This window comes from Simochromis diagramma, unplaced genomic scaffold (assembly GCF_900408965.1).
Source record: "Simochromis diagramma unplaced genomic scaffold, fSimDia1.1 OVJJ01000753.1, whole genome shotgun sequence".
Lineage (NCBI taxonomy): Eukaryota > Metazoa > Chordata > Actinopteri > Cichliformes > Cichlidae > Simochromis > Simochromis diagramma.
In genome coordinates this window covers 7,135,075-7,154,840 of record NW_024387523.1, presented here as the reverse complement: position 1 = coordinate 7,154,840, position 19,766 = coordinate 7,135,075, and the positions used below count along the sequence as shown (strand labels likewise).

Below are 19,766 nucleotides of genomic sequence, written 5' to 3'. Positions count from 1 at the left end.
CATTGGAATTAATACAAAGTGACCGTAACACTAAGAACTGCCAGCTGAAGAGGCACATTGCAATTAAACTGCACAAGCAAAATATAATAGAATGATTTTGCAGACTACTGAGGCCACACTGATGGACAGCAAAGGCTAAGCTATGCTTTTACATCATCCCTGCTTAATGCTTGGACAAGCAGCTTTGTACAGGTATTATAAAGCACTATGCAACAAGATATTGTCTGGATGGTGTAGTTGTAATAGTGGTAATGCATACTGGATTACAGCCCCCTAAATCAGGGTTGTAATACAATGTGGGTGGCTGGACATCATATAACATAGTGAATGAATGACAGGAGGCAGTGCTGGTTGTTGTTGTTGGTTTAAGACAATCAAGCCTTTAATTCATAGTTTCCTGTATTCAACAAATGGTTAACTGAAGAGTGGCACCAGCAGGGTGACAAAAGAATTCAAACGGTCTTGAACTCAAAAGCATAAACTGAGACGATTGGCGTTGCACAATCAGCTCACTTTCAGTCTCGATTGACAGAAAGCGACGAGCTCTACTGACTGAAGCCTCCCTGCTTGCTCGCCAGTTTTCCGATCAGCTGCCAGAACTCGGAGAAAGTCAGCTCCCCGTCGTTGTTTTCATCCAGTGAGCCCATGAGCTGGTCGATGACAGCGGGATCACTGGCATTCTGCAGAGGGTGATCACAAAGAACAGTTCAGGATCAATACAATATAATGATCTCAGATGCAGTATCATCTACTTTGAAACACTGTCCTGCCACCTAATGGTTGAATGAAGTAACAAAAACACCCGAAAAGCATTTGTAGGCACACTCACAACGTTTCTTGATCATGGGGAAAACAGCTATGAAAAGAGCTCAAGCCCTGTAAGTTACTATGGCCATTGGGCTATAAAACACATTAAATTACTACATTATACATGCAGCAGAAGTGTTTGCTTGATAGTGTACAGTTTCTAATTAATTTCATTCCACTTTCACACCGATACAATCCCAAATTACAAGATTACACTCCTTACAAGAATCAGCTGACCACAGTTTGATCAATTAATAATTTTGTTATAATCAAATAAATGTTGGTCTTCCATGGTCTCTTGTGTTCTGGGGGCCTCTGGATGTCTGGAGTTTTGATCTCCCCCATACCCGCTTCACACCCTGGAGGACGGGGCTGTGGCCCCCCCACACTCCCTAGCAGATCATTACATGGAGAAACCTTTGGAATGCAAGCATGCTGATCCACACAGGTATGCACACAGGTGTACACATGGGTATTCACAGACGCGGACTAAAGCTTTCTTGGCTACTGCCTCAAAGCACACTGTGCGCTGTCTATCTTGCGTGCTGCACAATATCGTTTATTATTTAGTAACTATTGATATCTATGACTAGCTAGTTTATTGTGATGGTGCTTTGTTTTCTCTATTATTATGTTGCTCTTTGTTGTTTGCTGTCTCCTCTGTTTGTTTGTTTTTTGTTTTGTTTTTTTTTCTCCATACAGGTGACCCAGGAGTTTTTTTTTTTCTTTTTTCTTTTTTTTTTCTCTCTCTTCCCCCCCCCTTCTCACCGTCTCTTCTCCCCTTTGGTTTTCTTTCTTTCTCTCCCCCTCTTTCTCTCATTCATTCCCCCTGTCCTATTTATTAAAAAAAAAAAAAAAAAAAAAAAAAAAATGACAAAGGATGAACTGAAGCTCTGCCATCACGTAATGTCGCATACTGCTGTTTCTGATGTCATTTAAAAAAAGAAAGAAAAATATATATATATATATAATCAAATAAATGTATTGACAATTTTTCATTTCCACTGTAAATACAAAATCAGACATTACCTTATGATGCAGATGGTGATTTTATATAAAATGTTATTATCAGAATCAGAATCAGAGAAATACATTAAGTGAAGTAAAAAAAAAAAGAATTATGTCACATGATGTACAGTCACACGTTGCATGTAGAATTAAAATGCACAGTATTAGAATTTGATAGCAAAATTATAGTAATATATGTTACACACACAAGTGTTGAATTTTTACATGCAAAGTGTGTATCGTGTTGTATATAGTACACGTGATACAACATGATGAGGGAGGATTTTTCTGATTGGCTGCCAAGCGCGTGATCTTAATATTTGTCCTCAGTGCTCAGCATCTTTAAAAGTGTCTGGTGCCAAAAACTGATTTGCTACTTAAATACCAGTGGAGATACAGCCCTACCAGTGGAACAACAAAGAGCGACACGGCTCCAAACGCTGTCATACAAGGTACTTAAGTATAGAAAGGTGCATGTATGTTTGGGTGAATGCTCAGAGTAGAAAAAAATGTGCATTTGCCAAACAGATCAATGCCACAGTTTCAGTTTCTTTAATATCTGTGTGTAGGCTGCTCAGGGACACAAATAACAAGGAAAAGAGGAAGAACAACTTAAGAGTCGCACCTTGACATAGTTGGGCAGCTGAGAAGCCACCAGGTGTTGGAACTCATCCTTACTCAGGGTGCTGGAGGATCCGTCTTTCCCAGCATATGTCTTGAACTGGGTAACAAGGGTTGAGATAGCAGCTTCCATGATGACCTGCGAAATAAACAAGTAGAGTGAATGTATTTCTCACACAAGAGCTTAAAAAAAAGAAATGCAGTAGGAAAGAAAAAAGCATCCGTCTTACTTTCTGTGTCTGCAGTGCGGTGTGTCGCAATAAGTACCGAGAACCTTGTCCCTTGACTGTGACCATCACCTCTCCAAATATATACGCTTCATCTTCACGACTGATGCAAACATCAGCGGAAAACATTAAACCGTTCCCACTTCTCCCCCAGCCAGCAGGCTGCCCTTATCTGCCTGATTCCACTTCTCTGGAGACAGATGTCAAAACAAAGCACACACACACACACACACACACACACACACACACACACACACAGAAAACAGCCATTCTGCCCTACAAAGGGCAAAACTGTACTAACGATAGCACAAAACCCATTTCAGTTTGCAGAGCAAGGCATTTAGTGGTAGCATCAGGCCATTCTTATCAAGTGACCGAATCATGCATGCCTAAGCAGTAATTAGTTTATACAAAACATGACTCAAATAATATGGTACAAACACACAGTGTCATGTGTGAGCCTTTCCAACTGCACTAAGCTGATTAAACTTCTGAAAAAAGATTAAAACAGCATTTAAACTTTAGACATTTTATCTTTTTTCCCCCTCAGCATTTTACTTGTCTTTCACTTCCTCAGGATTGTCTCAATGTTTTATAGCTGAAAATCGGTCTGCGCTTTAATGACCCTTCCAGTCATCCTTTTCATTTAAATGAGATCGCGTCTCCACGATGGACATGTAAAGAGGGCCCAACTCGGAAGGAAGCACAAATGTACTGAAACATTTCTATAATGACTGGTATGTAGAATTTAAAGAATGGTAAGCTTTCACTGCAGTTTCATAGTCGCTGAGAGACATTCTTGTTCATCAGCGTGTCAGGTCTGCGACTGTCGTATCAGCGTGAGCAAAGTGTGTTCGTGCCTGTGAACGTGTAGCTGTTGAGTATTTTTTCTGGGTGTAAATGTTTCAGTTTGCAATCACAGCTGTGATGATAGATGCCTGTCGTGCCAACACTTTCACTTCACACTCAGAATGAGTCAGATATCGTGCACACACGGCATCTAAAGACTTCCAGTAAGCTGCGTATCTGGCGTTACGTTTTTCGGTACAATTTCAAAAATGCTCACAGGTCACACTGATACTGATACTGATCACTGTGACAAATACTAGGGATATAGGCAGCAATAGTTGTACACTGTATAGACATAAGCACTGTGCCACCAACAGGAGCTGTTCACCCATGGAAACCCATGCAGTGAAACTGCTGCCACACAGTTTTTGTGCTCATGCTAACGCCAGAGGATGTTGTAACTTTATGCAGAGTGCCACTTTGTGGATGAGTTACTGTTGTACCTAAACACTTCCAATAAGCAAAGTTCATGTCCGTAAATATGTCCCTTATTTACGGCACATCCTTCATTTGGTATATCAGATGCCCTTCCTGACACCCAAGGGATTTGCTTCTCCTCTCAGGGTTGAACTGGGGACCTTTGACTTGTTAGGTGAAGAAGTGTAAACCACTAGGGCCACATGCTCCTAAACACCTCCACCGTGCAGTAATACCATTTACAGTTGCTTGTGGAATATGTACAGGAGTATCGTATAAAAAGAAAAACGTGTGAATATTTTGAAACAATAGAAATGATTAAATAAAGACATTGTTTACGTATCAAGGGTGAAAGATTTATTGAACTTAATATTGATCTTGAAAATGAGGACATAACTGTTGATTGGGGGAATAACTAGAAATTGTCCAGTGATCAATTACATGCATGTTTGAGTCAGGTCCTACATTATCGGTAAGCACAGAGCTTTACTGTTGTCCCACAAACACAAAAATAGTCCTCAAATATTCATTAAACTCTGCTTCATTAAAAGATTCATCCATTGTGATTAGCGTTCTTCTGAATCCTTTGGTCTGGACACCTTCAAAAAGACAAAACATACTTCTCCACAACTTAACATCAGCTCAATATTTTATGTGTAAACTCTACGACATTCATTCAAACAGCAGTAAAATTACAAGTCGTGTAAACTTGCTTTTCTTACTAATCTTTGCAGAAGCTAATAAAATCAACTACCTCTCGTCTAATCAAAAGGATTTGTAATATAATAAAAGGCACATAAGCAGGAGCTGGCAAGCTAAATTAATGAAAATGTCACCATTTTCACATTCAAAGCATACGGCCCGGGATAAAATCTGTGGTTCTTCTCATTAAAAATAAGAAAAAGAGATGCGCTGTAGTGAGACAATAAATAAACATGAAATCACTGCTGAGAGAAAACAATCACAATCTGTTCAACTTCACATCCACAAATAGAGGGAAAAGTCAAATTTCACTACAATCAAAACACAAATAAAACAACTATTTTTTTTCACAATTTTAAAGTAATTCTGAAATATATTTTGGACTTTGCTTTGTGCTGGTTCACCTACCTACACTAAAATAAAATTAAAAATAAAATGTTTTTTTTTTTTCGTGCTTATTTATATCACCTAAAAACAACAAAGCTATGTCTAGGTCACTGCCACGCATGCCACTTCAAATCTATGCGTGAGAAAAAAGGAAAAAAAATGTATATATATGTTTGTTTTGTTGCCAATTTCATTTTGGCAAATTAACAGATTAAGTGAATGAAACTATTTCAGTTCACTAACCTCTCTAATTGTACTCAGATTGTGGGATACTGAGTAAGAGTAGCGGTGTTAGCAGTCTCCATGGATACACTACCAAACAAACAAACAAACAAAAAAAACCTGTCCTAAAAAAACCAAAAACTATTTAAACTATTTAAAATAAATCTAATTGGAAACAGAAAATTTTAAAAAAGACGGTTCTCATATGTTTGAGAAAAGTGCTAAAGTGGTTTAGCAATGTTCAACTTAACTATGGCTATTGCTTTTTTTTTTTTTTCTTGAGCAGCACAAACTGGTTCCTGGTTGTTCCACACGTCTGCCGTCGGCCGAGAGGATGGAAAAGTTCTTCAAATCTAGAAATCAGGCCCTCTCAGGCAGTCCTCTGTGTGTGTTTGGCCAAATAAAGCGCTGCTGACAGAAAACTGGTCCGACCTGATCTGATTGTTATCACTGAAAGGACCGGGATCTCATCCTCTGGGATTGGACAGTCACACCCGAGCAGGGATAAATGCTATCTGCAAAAACATTCTAGTATTTTTTTTAACCTGCTTGGAGTAGAGATTAGTCAGGCTCCCATACAAGATAAAATGACATAAATAAACCCCCCCCCCTCTTTTTTTTCTATTCACAACTTATATAACGGTATATAAGCTGTGCTGATGGTTATTTGCAAATACCATCTTCTGTGATCTGTGTGTTCAATTTAAACTGACATTATAATGAACTGTAACATGCACTACACGTGTGTAAATCACTAAACAGCAGAGGAAATTCACACAACACATTACTGAAGGACTTTGCTTTAGGAGGCATGACTCGACAGAGGTAGGTAACAACGACTAAGTCCAAGATGACAAATACAAGTCTAGCTTATAATTACAGACTCAGAGAGACATGTTTATGAGAGGCACAACCACTCTGTGCCAGAAGCTACTACTATTACAGCTCCGAAGGCAAGAAATGTCCTATAAAACCACCACTGGTTTCCTCTCTGCGTCCGTTTGTTTTAAGCCGTGGCAGCAAACTTCCACAGGGCTTCTCGCTCAAACTCCTCCATCTCCTCCTCCAGGGAGTCGTCGTCCTTCTTCCCGTCGCCCTCTAAAACATCCACCATGTCTTCCAAAATGTCTGCCACGTCCTCAGCAAAGTCGCTGAAACGAATCCTGTCGTGGATGAACACGCCGTCCTCAAAGTAGTCTGCGGTCAGCCTCCTGAACCTATCCTTGCTCTCTGATGATGACCTTTCAAGCTTGCTCAGGTAGCCCTCCAGAAGTTCCTCAAACTCGGACAGCTCCACTGGATAGAGCCCCTCCTTGCTGGCGCAGTCCTCCACGGAAGTGCAGCCCAGCTGGGGACGGACATTGCGTTGGAGCTTTTGCTCCTGGTCTCTCCAGAAATCGTTGTTGTGGTGCTGATGAGGATGGCGGGGCTGCTGATGGTGATGTTGGTGCTGGTGGTTTTTAGCAGACCGGCTGTGCCACGGTTTCTCCTTCCTCCTCTCCTCTCTGTCCATTCTCCTCTCACCCTTCTTGCTCTCCCACTCGTCCTGGTGTTTCCTCCAAGCCTCTTTATGAGAGTTTTGCTTTTGAGGCTTCCAGTCTTTCTCATTCTTCTCCTCTTTGTCTCTCCACCCTTCCTCTTTGCTGTCTTTCCACTGTTTTTCTCCTCTTTGCTCCCTCTCGTCTTTGTGCCTCCAGTCTTCCTCCTTCTTGTCTTTCCACTCTTTTTTTTCCTCGTCCCTCCCTCTCGTCTTTGTGCCTCCAGTCTTGCTCCTTCTTGTCTTTCCACTGTTTTTCTCCTCTTTGCTCCCTCTCATCTTTATGCCTCCAGTCTTCCTCCTTCTTGTCTTTCCACTCTTTTTTTCCTCGTCCCTCCCTCTCGTCTTTGTGCCTCCATTCGCCCTCCTGATCTTTCCACTCTTTTTCCACCTTTCTCTGCTTCTTCTCTTCTTTATCCCTCCATTCTCCCTCGTTGTTGTGCTTCCACCCTTTCTCTCCTCCCCTCTCCTCTTTCTTGTAGTGGTCCCGCTCATTGTGTTTGCCTTTGTTCCCTTTCCATTTGGACTCCTGGGGCTTCTTCTTCCCCCACATCTCAACTTCTTTGGAGAGTTTCCTTTGGATCTCCTCCAAGTGATCCCTGACCTGTTTTCTCTTGCCTCCATCTTTTTTCATTGCGTCCAGCCTTTTCTTGCTCTCCTCCAAAAGAACCTTCTGCCGCTGGAGTTCTTCCTTCAGCCTTCCTCCCTGCTTTGCGTCCCTCCCCCTCTCTGGTCCAGGTGTTTTTTGGTTACTTTGACCATCTTTGTCTTCAGGCTGTGGGGCCGAACTAGATGCAGCTGGAAGTATTTCCTGATCAGCTGTGAAGGATTTAATATATCAAACTTAAAATGACCTTGGTCATTACCAGTGTGTCTCTACGCATGCAGGATACGTTCAATAAGTATAAACTTAAAGGGCGATGTAGTCGTCACATTATACCTGCGAGCTGGCTGAGTTCAGTCACTCTGGCTCTGAGAGTCCCGAGCTCTTTCTTCAGCTCTGGCAGAGATGACAGCTCCTCCTTCAGCTTTGCATTTTCTTTTTCCAGATCTGCTTCACCCTTTTTATCGCCACTTGCTGCTAACGCCTTCAGTGCTGAGTCAAGTTCTTCTTTCTTAGACTGAGAAATATGGTCAAATAGTGACAGTTTATAACGTGGACAAAGCTGTAGGTAAATTAAGGTGCTGCGCAAGTTGTTTAACAATTAAAAACATTCATTGAAACATCATAAAACCAATTAAAACTAAATAATTAGCATCAGTGTGACTCCATACTGACCTGAAGTTGAGCCTCTAGCTGAATGATTTGTTGGTTTTCCTGTGTCAGTTTATCCAATAGCTCTTTCATATCCTGTGGATCACTGCTAAGCCCGTCCTGGATTTAAAATCATTGGCACATGAATAGAACACATATTTTTAAAAAATGTCCATCTCTTTATGTTTGTTTTTAAAATTTTAATATCACATGATCATGTGAAGTAGGAATCTGTGGAAACAGACCTGGCTTTGTTCTGCGTCACTCAGATCGGAGGCGTCAAAGTCACCTGTCAGACAGGAAGACAACGTTTTAGAACGAGTCCTTCCACAGGCACTTTCACTGACACACAACTGCCATGCTGCCTTTCAAGATGCTCAAGTGAACTTTATGAGCTCAGGCCACTCTCTGCACACCACACCAACTGTTTTTCTTTTCCATTTCATTAATAAGTATGGCATATTTTGCCTTCAACACAGTGTGACTGCATTAGACACATTCCCATTTAATTTAAACCCCAGAAAACATTCAGTGAGTCCTTCAAATATATTATAAGGAGCGTTAAAATTCAGAATGCATGTTATTTGCCTTTTTCTGCTGCTGCAGCATCAACTGTCAGCCCAGATAAGTGCTTGGGCAAGCTATTGAGCATTAGCCAGTGAGCGCAGAAGCTTACACTGCTGCCTTATCTTTAGCTCTGGACCTACCATTATCCAGGTCACTGTGGAAGCCTGTTGACATAGTACAGCTTAGTCAACAAGATCTGAAAGCAGACATCTAACTATTGCTGACAACAGCAAATAAAGGTGCTTATGTAACTCGTAAATACTGTCATTGTCAAACAGAAACTGTGAAATGATGGAAATTTATGGCAATATTTACTCTAAACTCTTAATGCTGCCTAACACTGCCAAACTCTGATGCTGCGTAGGAAGATCACAGTTTCTTTTCTGACATTTTAACATACAGTGCTGTGCTAAAGTCTTGAGCCAACCCCTCTTTTCTTTATGTTTTGATGGGACACAAACATATACCAAAACATGGCACATGAGACAAAAACAGAGCTTGTACAATTCTAAAAAGTCTGAAAGTTGTTTTTTGAAGATTCATGTAAAGAAATGGGAAAAAATTATCTGTTTTTTGCATCAGGCTGCTCATAAAAACCGTTGTTTTCTTTTCGGTTGTGTGCAGACAAAACACTGGTTCGTCCGTTTATGCTTGAATGATTCATAGGCCAGAGGACTCTGAAAATAGTCAGGAAAACCTGAGAACTATTGCTCAAAAGCACTTTAAAGCAAAATTTAAAGATACAGTGTGGCTCAAGATTTTTGCACAGTTCTATAAATATTATAATTTATGGTATTAAAGCATTCACTCTTACTGTTAATGTGCAGCATACAAAATGTAGCCACAATACTGCACTAAATCAAACAATAAAAGCAGAACCAAGCTAGCTACCTTAGTTATGAGAGGAACTGACCTGAGAGAAAGAGGGAACCTAGAAATAGCAAGACCAGAGCACCCACAATGCATTTGTTCAAGGAGAACCATGGCTTTTCCTCCTTCTTCTCAGCCAGCTTGAATTCTACTTCCTCTTCCTCATCCTCCTCGTCTGATGTTCTTGGTCTCTGTGCCTCAAAGGTGGGCACATTTCTCCGCCGCAGTCCATCATCAAAGCTGCCAGTGTCACCCGAGTCATACCTAATGGAAGGCTCTAAGAAAGGAAAAATGTAAGAAGAAAATAAGAAGAAATTCTAAGCATGAGAAAGAAATGGCAAGACAGCAAAGATCTGTCACGTTTTCTGTTGTATTTTTGTGACAGATGATGATAATGTGCCTAAACCTAAACCACGTGTATTCAACTGTGGGCTGGAGTCACTTCAACAAATCATCTCAACATCTGTGGCATCTTTGTCAGAAGTGAATAATTATGTGCTGGCGACTTCCTCACGCAGAATACCAGACTCTAAGTGAGCAAATGAGCTGCAAAACACAACAGCGTGTAAACAGCATGTGAAATGTGTCTGACAAAAAAAGCGACTGCTGGTTCTCAGAATGGATGACATTTTCTCACTAAATTACAACAACAGTAATTTCATGCATGGGGGTTTCTTCATTTTCTCAGCGGGGTGTGGGCTCTCCTGTCATACTGATAAATCGCTTTCCAGCTGCTAGCGAGACATAGATAAGAAACATGTTAACAAATTCTCTCATTTTTCTGCTTTTATCAACTTGGACAGCTCGGAAAACCTGCTAAGAGCCTCAGAGCCTGGGACCCAGATGCAAATATTTAAAGGCAGGATGCTCACTGTATGTCACTTTACAAATAAGACCAGCTGTAATATTGTTACACAGGTACAACGTTGACTTAAAATGTCATCTTATCTTGGGATTGAGAATAAAAGAGGGTTACTGTGTCAAAATCAAGCTTTAAGACATCCATTATTAAAAGACATTTTACAGTTGTTTGGGTTTAAGATTAACTGACAACAAAGAAAGGGAGGTTCACATACTGAACTGTGCAAAAGTTCTGATTTAATAGACATAAAACAGAAACTTTTGCACTAACAAGACGATTCCTAAAGAGCAATTAGCTGAAAACTTATAAGCATAGTGTGCAGTGTATCCTTAAAAAAACTAAAAGTGGATGAGGGGAGGACAAATGAAGAAAAAAAAAGTATCTACAGTAGAGGAAGAAACAGATAAAGCCCTGACACAGGACCTCAGTTGATCCATCTACTGTTCACTAAAGTCTCAACAGAAGTAGTCTTAGCGGAAGGATGGCTGTCAAGAAGCCATTCTTAATGAAGAAAAAAGAGAAAAGTCAGAATTATGCCAAATTACACAAGAACTGGACTGAAAAATCACTGGCAACAGTTCTTTTGTAGTGATGAATCCACATTTCTATTTCAAATTGTCACCAATATGTAAAGAGGAGGTTAGGAGAGAGGTGCAACAGTGAGTGTCTATTCAAGTCAATTTAATTTTATTTATACAGCGCCAACTCACAACTACAGTTGCCTTGAGACTCTACAATAATACATACAGAGAAAAACCCAACAGTCATATGACCCCCTATGAGCAAGCACTTTGGCGACAGTGGGAAGGAAAAACTCCCTTTTAACAGGAAGAAACTTCCGACAGAACCAGGCTCAGGGAGGGGCGGCCATCTGCCGCGACCGGTTGGGTGAGAGAAGGAAGACAGGATAAAGACATGCTGTGGAAGAGAGACAGAAAGCCACCAAATTTTACAGATGGCTGTAAAACATGGTGGAGGCTTTGTGATGGGGCCTCGTTTTGGCCAGTAGTGTTGGTAATCTTGTAAAATCGGATGAAATTCTGAACATAGTAAAGATTTTAATTCACCTGCAGTATTCATCTGGAAAATGTCTAATTTGAAACAACTTAATTTTAATCATGACAATTATCTCAAACACGCTACCAGTGAAGTAAACGCATACCTGGATAGAAAAACACAGTGAAACACTATCAGCCATGGATTGGCCTCCCCAGAGCCCGGACCTCACCATTAATGAAGCAGCGTGGGAAAACAGAACAAAAGGCAGCCTACATCCAAAGAAGAGCTTTGAATGTCCTTGCGGAGTACTATTCCTGAAGACCACTTAAAGAAGAACGCTTGCCAAAGCGAGGCTATGGTGAAGATGGTGGTCATATCATATACTGACCTTTAGCCTCGTTAGCATGTTGTATTTTCATTTAATGTTAGTGCATATTTTGAAAATCACTGCACTTATTTCTTATTTTTCCTAGTAGAATATAAAGAAATGAAGACTTTTGCACAGTAATGTATATTTCTGACTGCACACAGAAAGAGGAGACAGACGTTCACAAGACTCCAACAACAAAGTTTTGCCCTGACTTCAGCCTCTGGTGTACATTTCCCACAGTGGATAAGAAGACCGGTTCCCCAGAAATTAGAAACTTGTGTTGTTTAATTACATTTTCTTATTGCGCTAGTTTTCTTTTTTCTGTTACATCTCTAATTTTATTAATCTTTTGTCCTGCTTGTTGAAAAAAAGATATCTCAACTCTCATCTAAAAGAAGATTTTAAATTTAAGTTTTAGAAAATAAATTTTGCAGGACTCAAAGAATATATCATAGCAGGATCTTCCACACTCTTTGATTTAACTCTTAAAATGAGGTTGCGTGCTTGAAGCTATTTGCATACCATGGCTTTACTGTGGATTTCCAATAACACTGTTTTTGCCATCATTAATAATCTCATGTGAAGATTATTTTGAAAGAATCTATTTCTACTGAGAAAAAAAAAAAAATCAAAGAAAAGTAGAATACACAGCCGTGTGTGCCTGGCTGGATTTGGGAATACTGTGCGAGTGCCTTTACATTTACTGAAACGCTTATGTAGGATAATCAAATACCTTCTTCATCGTCTCTCTCATCTTGCCTCACTGGCTCCGATGGCTTTGCAGGCTCATTTTTAACAGCCGCCTCCTCATCTGCCTCAGCTGAACCAACAGTCTCTGGTGCAGGACTTTCATCAGTAGGGTGTTCTGTCACCAGGCTCTCGGGGACTGGGCTTTGTGACTCTGTGCTGTCTGGAACAAAGCTGATATCAGCTTCAACATGAGACAGGGGATCCGTGGCTGTAAGGGTCTCGGTGGGGATGTTAACCCCAGGTTCAGCACTGAAGACTTGACTCTCCCCAGGAGGACTCGCAGGAATCAGTCCAACATCAACAAGCTTCTGGAGCTCATGCTCTGCAGAGATGGGGATCTCAGTAATCAGAGGTGCAGAGCAGGACTCCTCGGACTCGAAAGGGGGGACTTCAACAGTTGGAATATCCAGTGGAGCCCCCATGTCAATGTTGGTGACAAATGGCATGGCACCTAGGTGCTCATTGTCACTGGGAGAACTGGTTACAATGTCATGGATAACTGGAGGCTGACTCTCCAAATCCGGATCTGGTGGGTCAAGAAGGCTGGGTGGGAGAGGGCTCATACGGGATGGACTAGAAGGGACAGGACCCTCACTGGACTCTGGAGAGGTCTCTTGACACACCTGATGACAAGGACAAAAGTGTAACTGACATTTTAATTAACCTTCAAATAACAGAGTGGTGGTTAAACTGTTAAATACTTCAGTGTTGACTGTTCCTGCACAAGATATTTTAAACACGTCTACTAATGAGATGTTTGTTTAGAAATGTCATGAATGAATGAAAAAACACCCTGACTACGAGGACTTCATTTGTTGCTCAAAGTGTTAACGAGTAACACTCACGTGCAAGAATCGAGAAAGTAATTCTCTGTGTACAATTTATTAAACTTCTTATTGCATAACAATGATCACTAATATAACTTGCTGGCTGTTATTTTCTATTTTATTTTTTGATAAAGTGCAGCGACTTTTACATGTTATTGAGGTTATTTCCCTGCAAACAGTATCGTTTACAGTATTTCTCTTTCATTAAGTGATGCTGCCCAGGATTACTTTGACAATTTTATTAACCCTTTAATCGATATTAAATGAGCATGACAGCAAGACTGAAGCAGTTGTAACTTTTTTTAAGTCTACTTAAAGACAGCACAATGTCTACTGTTACGTTTTCTCCTTTCAGCGTCTTGATACAGGCAGGGATGCAAAGTCATTATTAAAGATCATTTTTCTGTGAGAATTTTGAGATTACAAACTGTACTCCCCAAGGTTGTGCTATTAGTCCTATTATGTTTAACAGAATGATACATTAAATTTTATAAATGTTGGTAGAAATAGTGAGCAATAGTTTTATGTTGATGAAGAGAGATGAATCATTACTCTTATTCTATTTACAGGTTTTAAAATCAAAATGTTAAATTTTTATTTATTCATTTTTCAGGCATCTGTAAAGTTCAGAAAAGAGCTTCAAGGGTTACTCCTTACAGGCTTTTAAGGGGTAAACATTTAAGATAGAAAGGTGGTCATATGACTGTGGTTTTAAAATATGAGTGATGAAGTCATGCTATGTGTTCTTTACCAGGAAGAGAAGGTTAGATAATGCAGCTTAAGTTTGAACTTAATCACTTCTAGATGTCTTCGGGCCTTCTTAATACATTAAACTCCTACTAATGTGCTGCTGGTGCAAGCTGATGAACGTTCATTTACATGCAAGTCTATCAAAGCTGTCAGCTGCATATTGGGGTAGATGCTGTGTGATTGTTGAGAGCATTCAAAGCAACAGAAAGGTTGAGGAGTTAAGCTGTTGTTTATATAGAGTATGGGCCAAATTCTGTGTGTGGACTTATATTTGCCCATGGATATTTTGGTGCCCACTATAGACTGAAGTGAAAGAGAAAATTCACTGGTAGAAATATGAATAACACTGGATGTTTATTTTTATTTTTACAGTGTAAACAGGAATTATTATAACCATCTGTTCCTTCAATTTGTTGTGCTAATCAGATTTGTAGTGAAAGAATATTACCGGTAACGCCAGTAGTTACTACTGGATTTCGGGTGGCAGTGTATGTGTGTGAATTAGGTGCAGTCATATGAAAAAGACTACAGACAGACTAACTGTACTTACAGCAGAAACAGGTGCTACAGTTGTAGACCTGCTATATCAGAAGACCTGATTTATGAGTTATTGAGACTGTGTATCAGTCCTTGGTAGTTTGAAGTCAAAAGAAACAATCAGAGGTAAATATTTGAAGGAAATACTTGCAAAAATAGTCAGAATACATGGAGTAGGCATGAGTGTATAGTCCTGCTGGACTTATGCTCATGTTAGCGTGGAGGGCAATGGGAACGCAGACAAAATTGCAAAGTAAGAGTTGAAATTAGAGGCTAACATAATGAAAAGCTCTATTTGGAAATAGGGAGGCATAGCTTAAGCCTTTTTTTAATATAATTCAGAGATCTTGCATAAGCTTTATGAGACGAAGCTCTATTTCTCTTAAATGGTGGATCGGAAGATAAGATACAGATAAAAAGATTTGAAAAATTCCTAAGGTTTAAGCTTGAAACCTGTTAGGTGAAATGTGACCATGTTATGAGAAGAAAGGCATGATATTTATTTATAGAGAGCTTGGAGTTTTAAATCATAGATCACTTCCAAAGACCTCCTCACACAAACAATTTGAATCCAGGAAGCGGTCCTACTTAAAATATTTTTGCAGATGTGTCCCCCCCCCCCTCCCTTAAATCTATCCTGATGTGCAAAAATACCCTGAGGTTACACACTGTGGTAAAGTAGGTGGAGCTGCACCTTCTGAGCAGCTATGAAACTCAGAAAAGAAGATGATATTCTGGCTCTCAGCTATGATCTGTCAAGCAGCAATACATTTGGCACAGTTGGTAAGTCTAAATATGATGTGATTGAATTTTTGTCTTCTTAATGAACTGCTGCGTAGTTACTAACCTGGTGGCCTTCTTCAGATAGTACAGTTTCTATGGGGATACCAACGGGTTTGAACTCCACAGCAGCTCCTGAAATAACACCGTCACAATGCAAAAACAAAGATGTAGAACCCAAGAAAAGGTCAAAGCTTTAGACACCAGGCAGATATGTTGACTTGTCAGTACCTGCCACCTCCTCTGAGAGACTGGGGACATCCCCCAGGCTCTCTGTGCCATCATCCACGGGCCCGACATTCTCAATGGCAGCTTCCTGTTGAGTGAGAAGACCTTATGAGAACCAGCTGGTAAAAATTTACACCTGTAGCCATAACCTTGACATTTAGAGTAGCATTCACACTCACCAATGATTACAACTGGCACTGCTTACCAATTAATTATGGAGTCAGATTTTCCTGTAATGATCTTGAAATATTTGATAACAAAAGCTACAAATCACAGTCAAACTACTGTCTGATGAGCTTTTACACATTCTCCAACCCAAACTGACAAAACAATATCCATGCAGCTGTCATGGGTTTTCTATCCTAACAAACGAGGCTGGGTAAAATATTAGTAACTCAGCGTAACACAAGGTTTTCCTAAAACCACAGCAGCCTTACTACAGGCCAAGTCATGCTTGCATACTGAGCTAATACACACACAAAAAAACTTTGAAGTTGAGTACTGTATGGGATACAAGTTGTTGATATAAAAGCTGAATTAAAAGCCAGTTATATATAGTTCTAGAAACAATTAAACAGTAATGACTTCAATAAAAAAAAAATACATTTTACATTCAGTACTTCTGTTTTGCCACCTCTTACCTGCTGTTAAACCTCAGTGTGGTCACTGTGAGTGGGAAGCCCGTTTCTAATATTTAATGATTAACAGAAATTTGTGATTGAAACCACCGCAGCTTTTCTTTCATGACTCAAAAACCCTGATGCTGGATGTCACACCGACTGACTGCAGTTGCCTCTCTGCCACTGAGAATGACAATGGTTCACAGCGAAGTGCAAGCACATGTGTGTCACTAAATCTGAGGTGCAACATACCAGAAAGACTCAGTTCAGTGTGACTACAATATTATCTTAGTTGGCACAGTGTATACTGGGATATTTGCTTGCTATAAATACCTTGTGCTGGTCAGATAGCCAAGTGGCATAGAAAGCTATTCCAGAGGGGTACATTATTGGATAAAGTATGAGAACTGCTAGAATAGTATAAATAAAGCATAGATAAAAGGCCAAAGTGAAATAAATCCTATTTTCATCTGAACTGTGCACATTATCTGCCTGATGAGGCACAATTTGGCGCTCTGCAAACATTCACCAGTATGTTTCCCACTTTAAGCAGCTCTGGGCTGCAGGTTAGGACAAGACACATTATAAATGAACCAGTATTCATGGAGCAGGATAATAATCATGGTGCTCCAAATGATACCCAGACTTTCCTTAGCTATGCTCATCTCGTCTTACCTCCGGGGAGAGGAGGGTCCAGCTGTTGGTGGAGGAGCCTGTGCTGCCTGTGCTGTTGCTGCTGTCAGACATCGCCCCCGTCAGGCTTAACTTGGCACAGCACACGGGACAGATTGAGCTTTAAAAATCCTGCATATGACGACAAAAACGTGTCTTCAGCGAGCACGCCTAATGCACACATGTGAGCCTCATTATCAACATGCAATAACCCGACTACAACGTGTTCAGGTGCATAAGGCGCAGTTGAGAACATTAAAAAAAATGCACAAACTCGATGAGCCGTGTGTGATTTTATGCAGCATTCGCATGCAATTTTTTAAAACTACGGTAAAAGAGGGCAGAATCGCGCAGCTGTGGCACAGTTAAAACCTTGCAAACGGGATAAAGAGCAGATTGTCGCTGATTCAAGTTATGTAACGGAGGCATCCATAATACACCGCTGCGCAGTGAAACAAAGGCTTCAGTCAGTGCAGAAAACAAGAATCTCCTGACTGCATTCATCGCTACTGCTATTTCCAGCCAGCCATTCATTCAAATCCATTCATCCAGTCAATCTGTGCAGCAGTTAAATGCCCAAAAATGGTCAAGCGCCCCCCCCCAAACTGTACGGGTACTTCATTGATCCAAGCGTGCAAATAAAGGTCAATACTCACTTATCGGCAACGCTAGCGCGCGCTAAGGTTCTGATTTGCTCTTATAAGAGGTAAATGCTGGGCGGCTGTGGTTGTTGTAGCAACCAAATTCAAGGTTCGCTCATGATGGTAAACAAAGGATGGTTGGCTGAATTTCCCACTCCCACTCTTCCGCGTTCTCACTCAGGCCCAGCTGTTAAGCAGGCTGCCCCCGACACGTGCTCGGCTCCATCACCGCGAACGCGAACAAGACGTTTATTTACCCCGCGTGCTCACACTTGAGTCGCTCGGCGTTTTCCACTTCAAAGCGCTTTGCTTTTGTTTTGTTTTGTTTAGCACGAGCACAGCTCCTCTCCTCTGAACTTGGGAACTTCGGGAATTCCAAGTAGCGTCACGTCGACCAACGTGTCTCACATCCAATGGGATTTCACCAAAGCCGCGGGAGCACCCGCCCCCGAATCATGGCTGGACCAATCGGATAAAAGTGTCGCGTCAGGAAAGCGACGTGCATCCCAGCTTGATTGACGCACGCAGGTGAAAGTGGCAGGTGATGGTCCCGGCTCTTTCTCCTTGGTTTATAATAATACAAGTTCATGTGTGATCCCACAAGATACACACACACACACATATACAGGAGCCACCAGTCGCTCACTGACACGTCTGCTGAACTATATTTGTACGGGACTTGCCAGAGTGGACAACCCCTTTCCCACTATTGCTCCAATGTGGGCATTCATTTTATCATCTGACCCCTTCTCCTCTAAAATTAGTCATTTAAGTGTTTTCTCTGGGATAAGCACTTTCCTTCTTACACCTCTGTACTCCTAAATCAAACAACAGGGGAGAAATGGTAGCATATATATATATATATATATTATGGAATGCCCTTTAGGAAAATATTATATATATATTCCAACCAAAGTCTGAATATATAGAATGATCTTTTGAATATATAGAATGAAACTTGAATATATAGAATGAAACTTGAATATATAGAATGATCTTTTGAATATATAGAATGAAACTTGAATATATAGAATGATCTTTTGAATATATAGAATGATCTTTTGAATATATACAATGATCTTTTGAATATATAGAATGAAACTTGAATATATAGAATGAAACTTGAATATATAGAATGATCTTTTGAATATATAGAATGAAACTTGAATATATAGAATGATCTTTTGAATATATAGAATGAAACTTGAATATATACAATGATCTTTTGAATATATAGAATGAAACTTGAATATATACAATGAAACTTGAATATATAGAATGATCTTTTGAATATATAGAATGAAACTTGAATATATAGAATGAAGCTTGAATATATCTAATGAAACTTGAATATATCTAATGAAACTTGAATATATAGAATGAAGCTTGAATATATCTAATGAAACTTGAATATATCTAATGAAACTTGAATATATATAATGAAGCTTGAATATATAGAATGAAACTTGAATATATAGAATGAAACTTGAATATATAGAATGAAGCTTGAATATATAGAATGAAACTTGAATATATAGAATGAAACTTGAATATATAGAATGAAGCTTGAATATATCTAATGAAACTTGAATATATAGAATGAAACTTGAATATATAGAATGAAACTTGAATATATAGAATGAAACTTGAATATATAGAATGATCTTTTGAATATATAGAATGAAACTTGAATATATAGAATGAAGCTTGAATATATCTAATGAAACTTGAATATATAGAATGAAATTTGAATATATAGAATGATCTTTTGAATATATAGAATGAAGCTTGAATATATAGAATGAAGCTTGAATATATAGAATGTATGAACCTCATTTTTAGAGATGATGTGTTTCTGAATTCTCTGCCTTTACAAAATGGCATCAGCTGAACTATTTCAGTACTTTTTAGAGCTTGACAACTGTTTTGCGACAGCTGTTCAAATTGCAAATGGTAGAAATAATTTGGAATTTATACTACGTCACCTTGAAGAACACGTTTTCATTATTGCAACATTTCTAGTGCTCATGAATAATGTTCAATAAAATGTTTCTGGGAGAAGATTATGCACACTTCTTGAGCGAATTTATCAATCACTGATGGAGATGTCAACTGAGCTAACACTTCGAGCAGAAGCTGAAGCACATGTTATGGGCTCATTATATCATTCTACATCACAAAGAGGAAGGCCAAGGTAAGTGATAAAAATGGAAACAAATTCATTCATAATGTGTATGGTACTTGAAAGAGTCAGGAGATGG

At 39.7% G+C, this 19,766-nt stretch overlaps 2 protein-coding genes across 5 annotated transcripts; both read right to left on the bottom strand.

Moving 5' to 3' along the window:
* Positions 1-348: 348 nt before the first annotated feature.
* On the bottom strand, positions 349-2,801 carry s100a11 (S100 calcium binding protein A11). Its single transcript, XM_040020489.1, has 3 exons — positions 2,667-2,801; positions 2,441-2,575; positions 349-680 (listed from the first exon to the last, which is right to left on the bottom strand). Exons 1-3 carry the CDS (start codon positions 2,790-2,792, stop codon positions 546-548), a joined length of 396 nt encoding a protein of 131 aa, XP_039876423.1. The 5' UTR covers positions 2,793-2,801; the 3' UTR covers positions 349-545.
* Positions 2,802-4,263: 1,462 nt separating this feature from the next.
* Positions 4,264-18,044, bottom strand: pbxip1a (pre-B-cell leukemia homeobox interacting protein 1a). 4 transcript variants are annotated; one of them, XM_040020484.1, is made up of 12 exons: positions 17,521-18,044; positions 16,868-16,996; positions 15,576-15,660; positions 15,412-15,479; positions 12,434-13,073; positions 9,513-9,746; positions 8,740-8,763; positions 8,278-8,321; positions 8,057-8,152; positions 7,718-7,898; positions 6,999-7,596; positions 4,264-6,931 (listed from the first exon to the last, which is right to left on the bottom strand). In XM_040020484.1, the coding sequence occupies exons 2-12, from the start codon at positions 16,937-16,939 to the stop codon at positions 6,247-6,249; spliced, it is 2,727 nt and encodes a 908-aa protein (XP_039876418.1). In that variant the 5' UTR covers positions 16,940-16,996; positions 17,521-18,044; the 3' UTR covers positions 4,264-6,246. The 4 variants fall into 4 exon arrangements, with proteins under 4 accessions (XP_039876418.1, XP_039876419.1, XP_039876420.1 ...); XM_040020485.1 differs by having other exon boundaries at positions 17,763-18,044; XM_040020486.1 differs by having other exon boundaries at positions 17,776-18,044.
* Between the last annotated feature and the right edge of the window lie 1,722 nt (positions 18,045-19,766).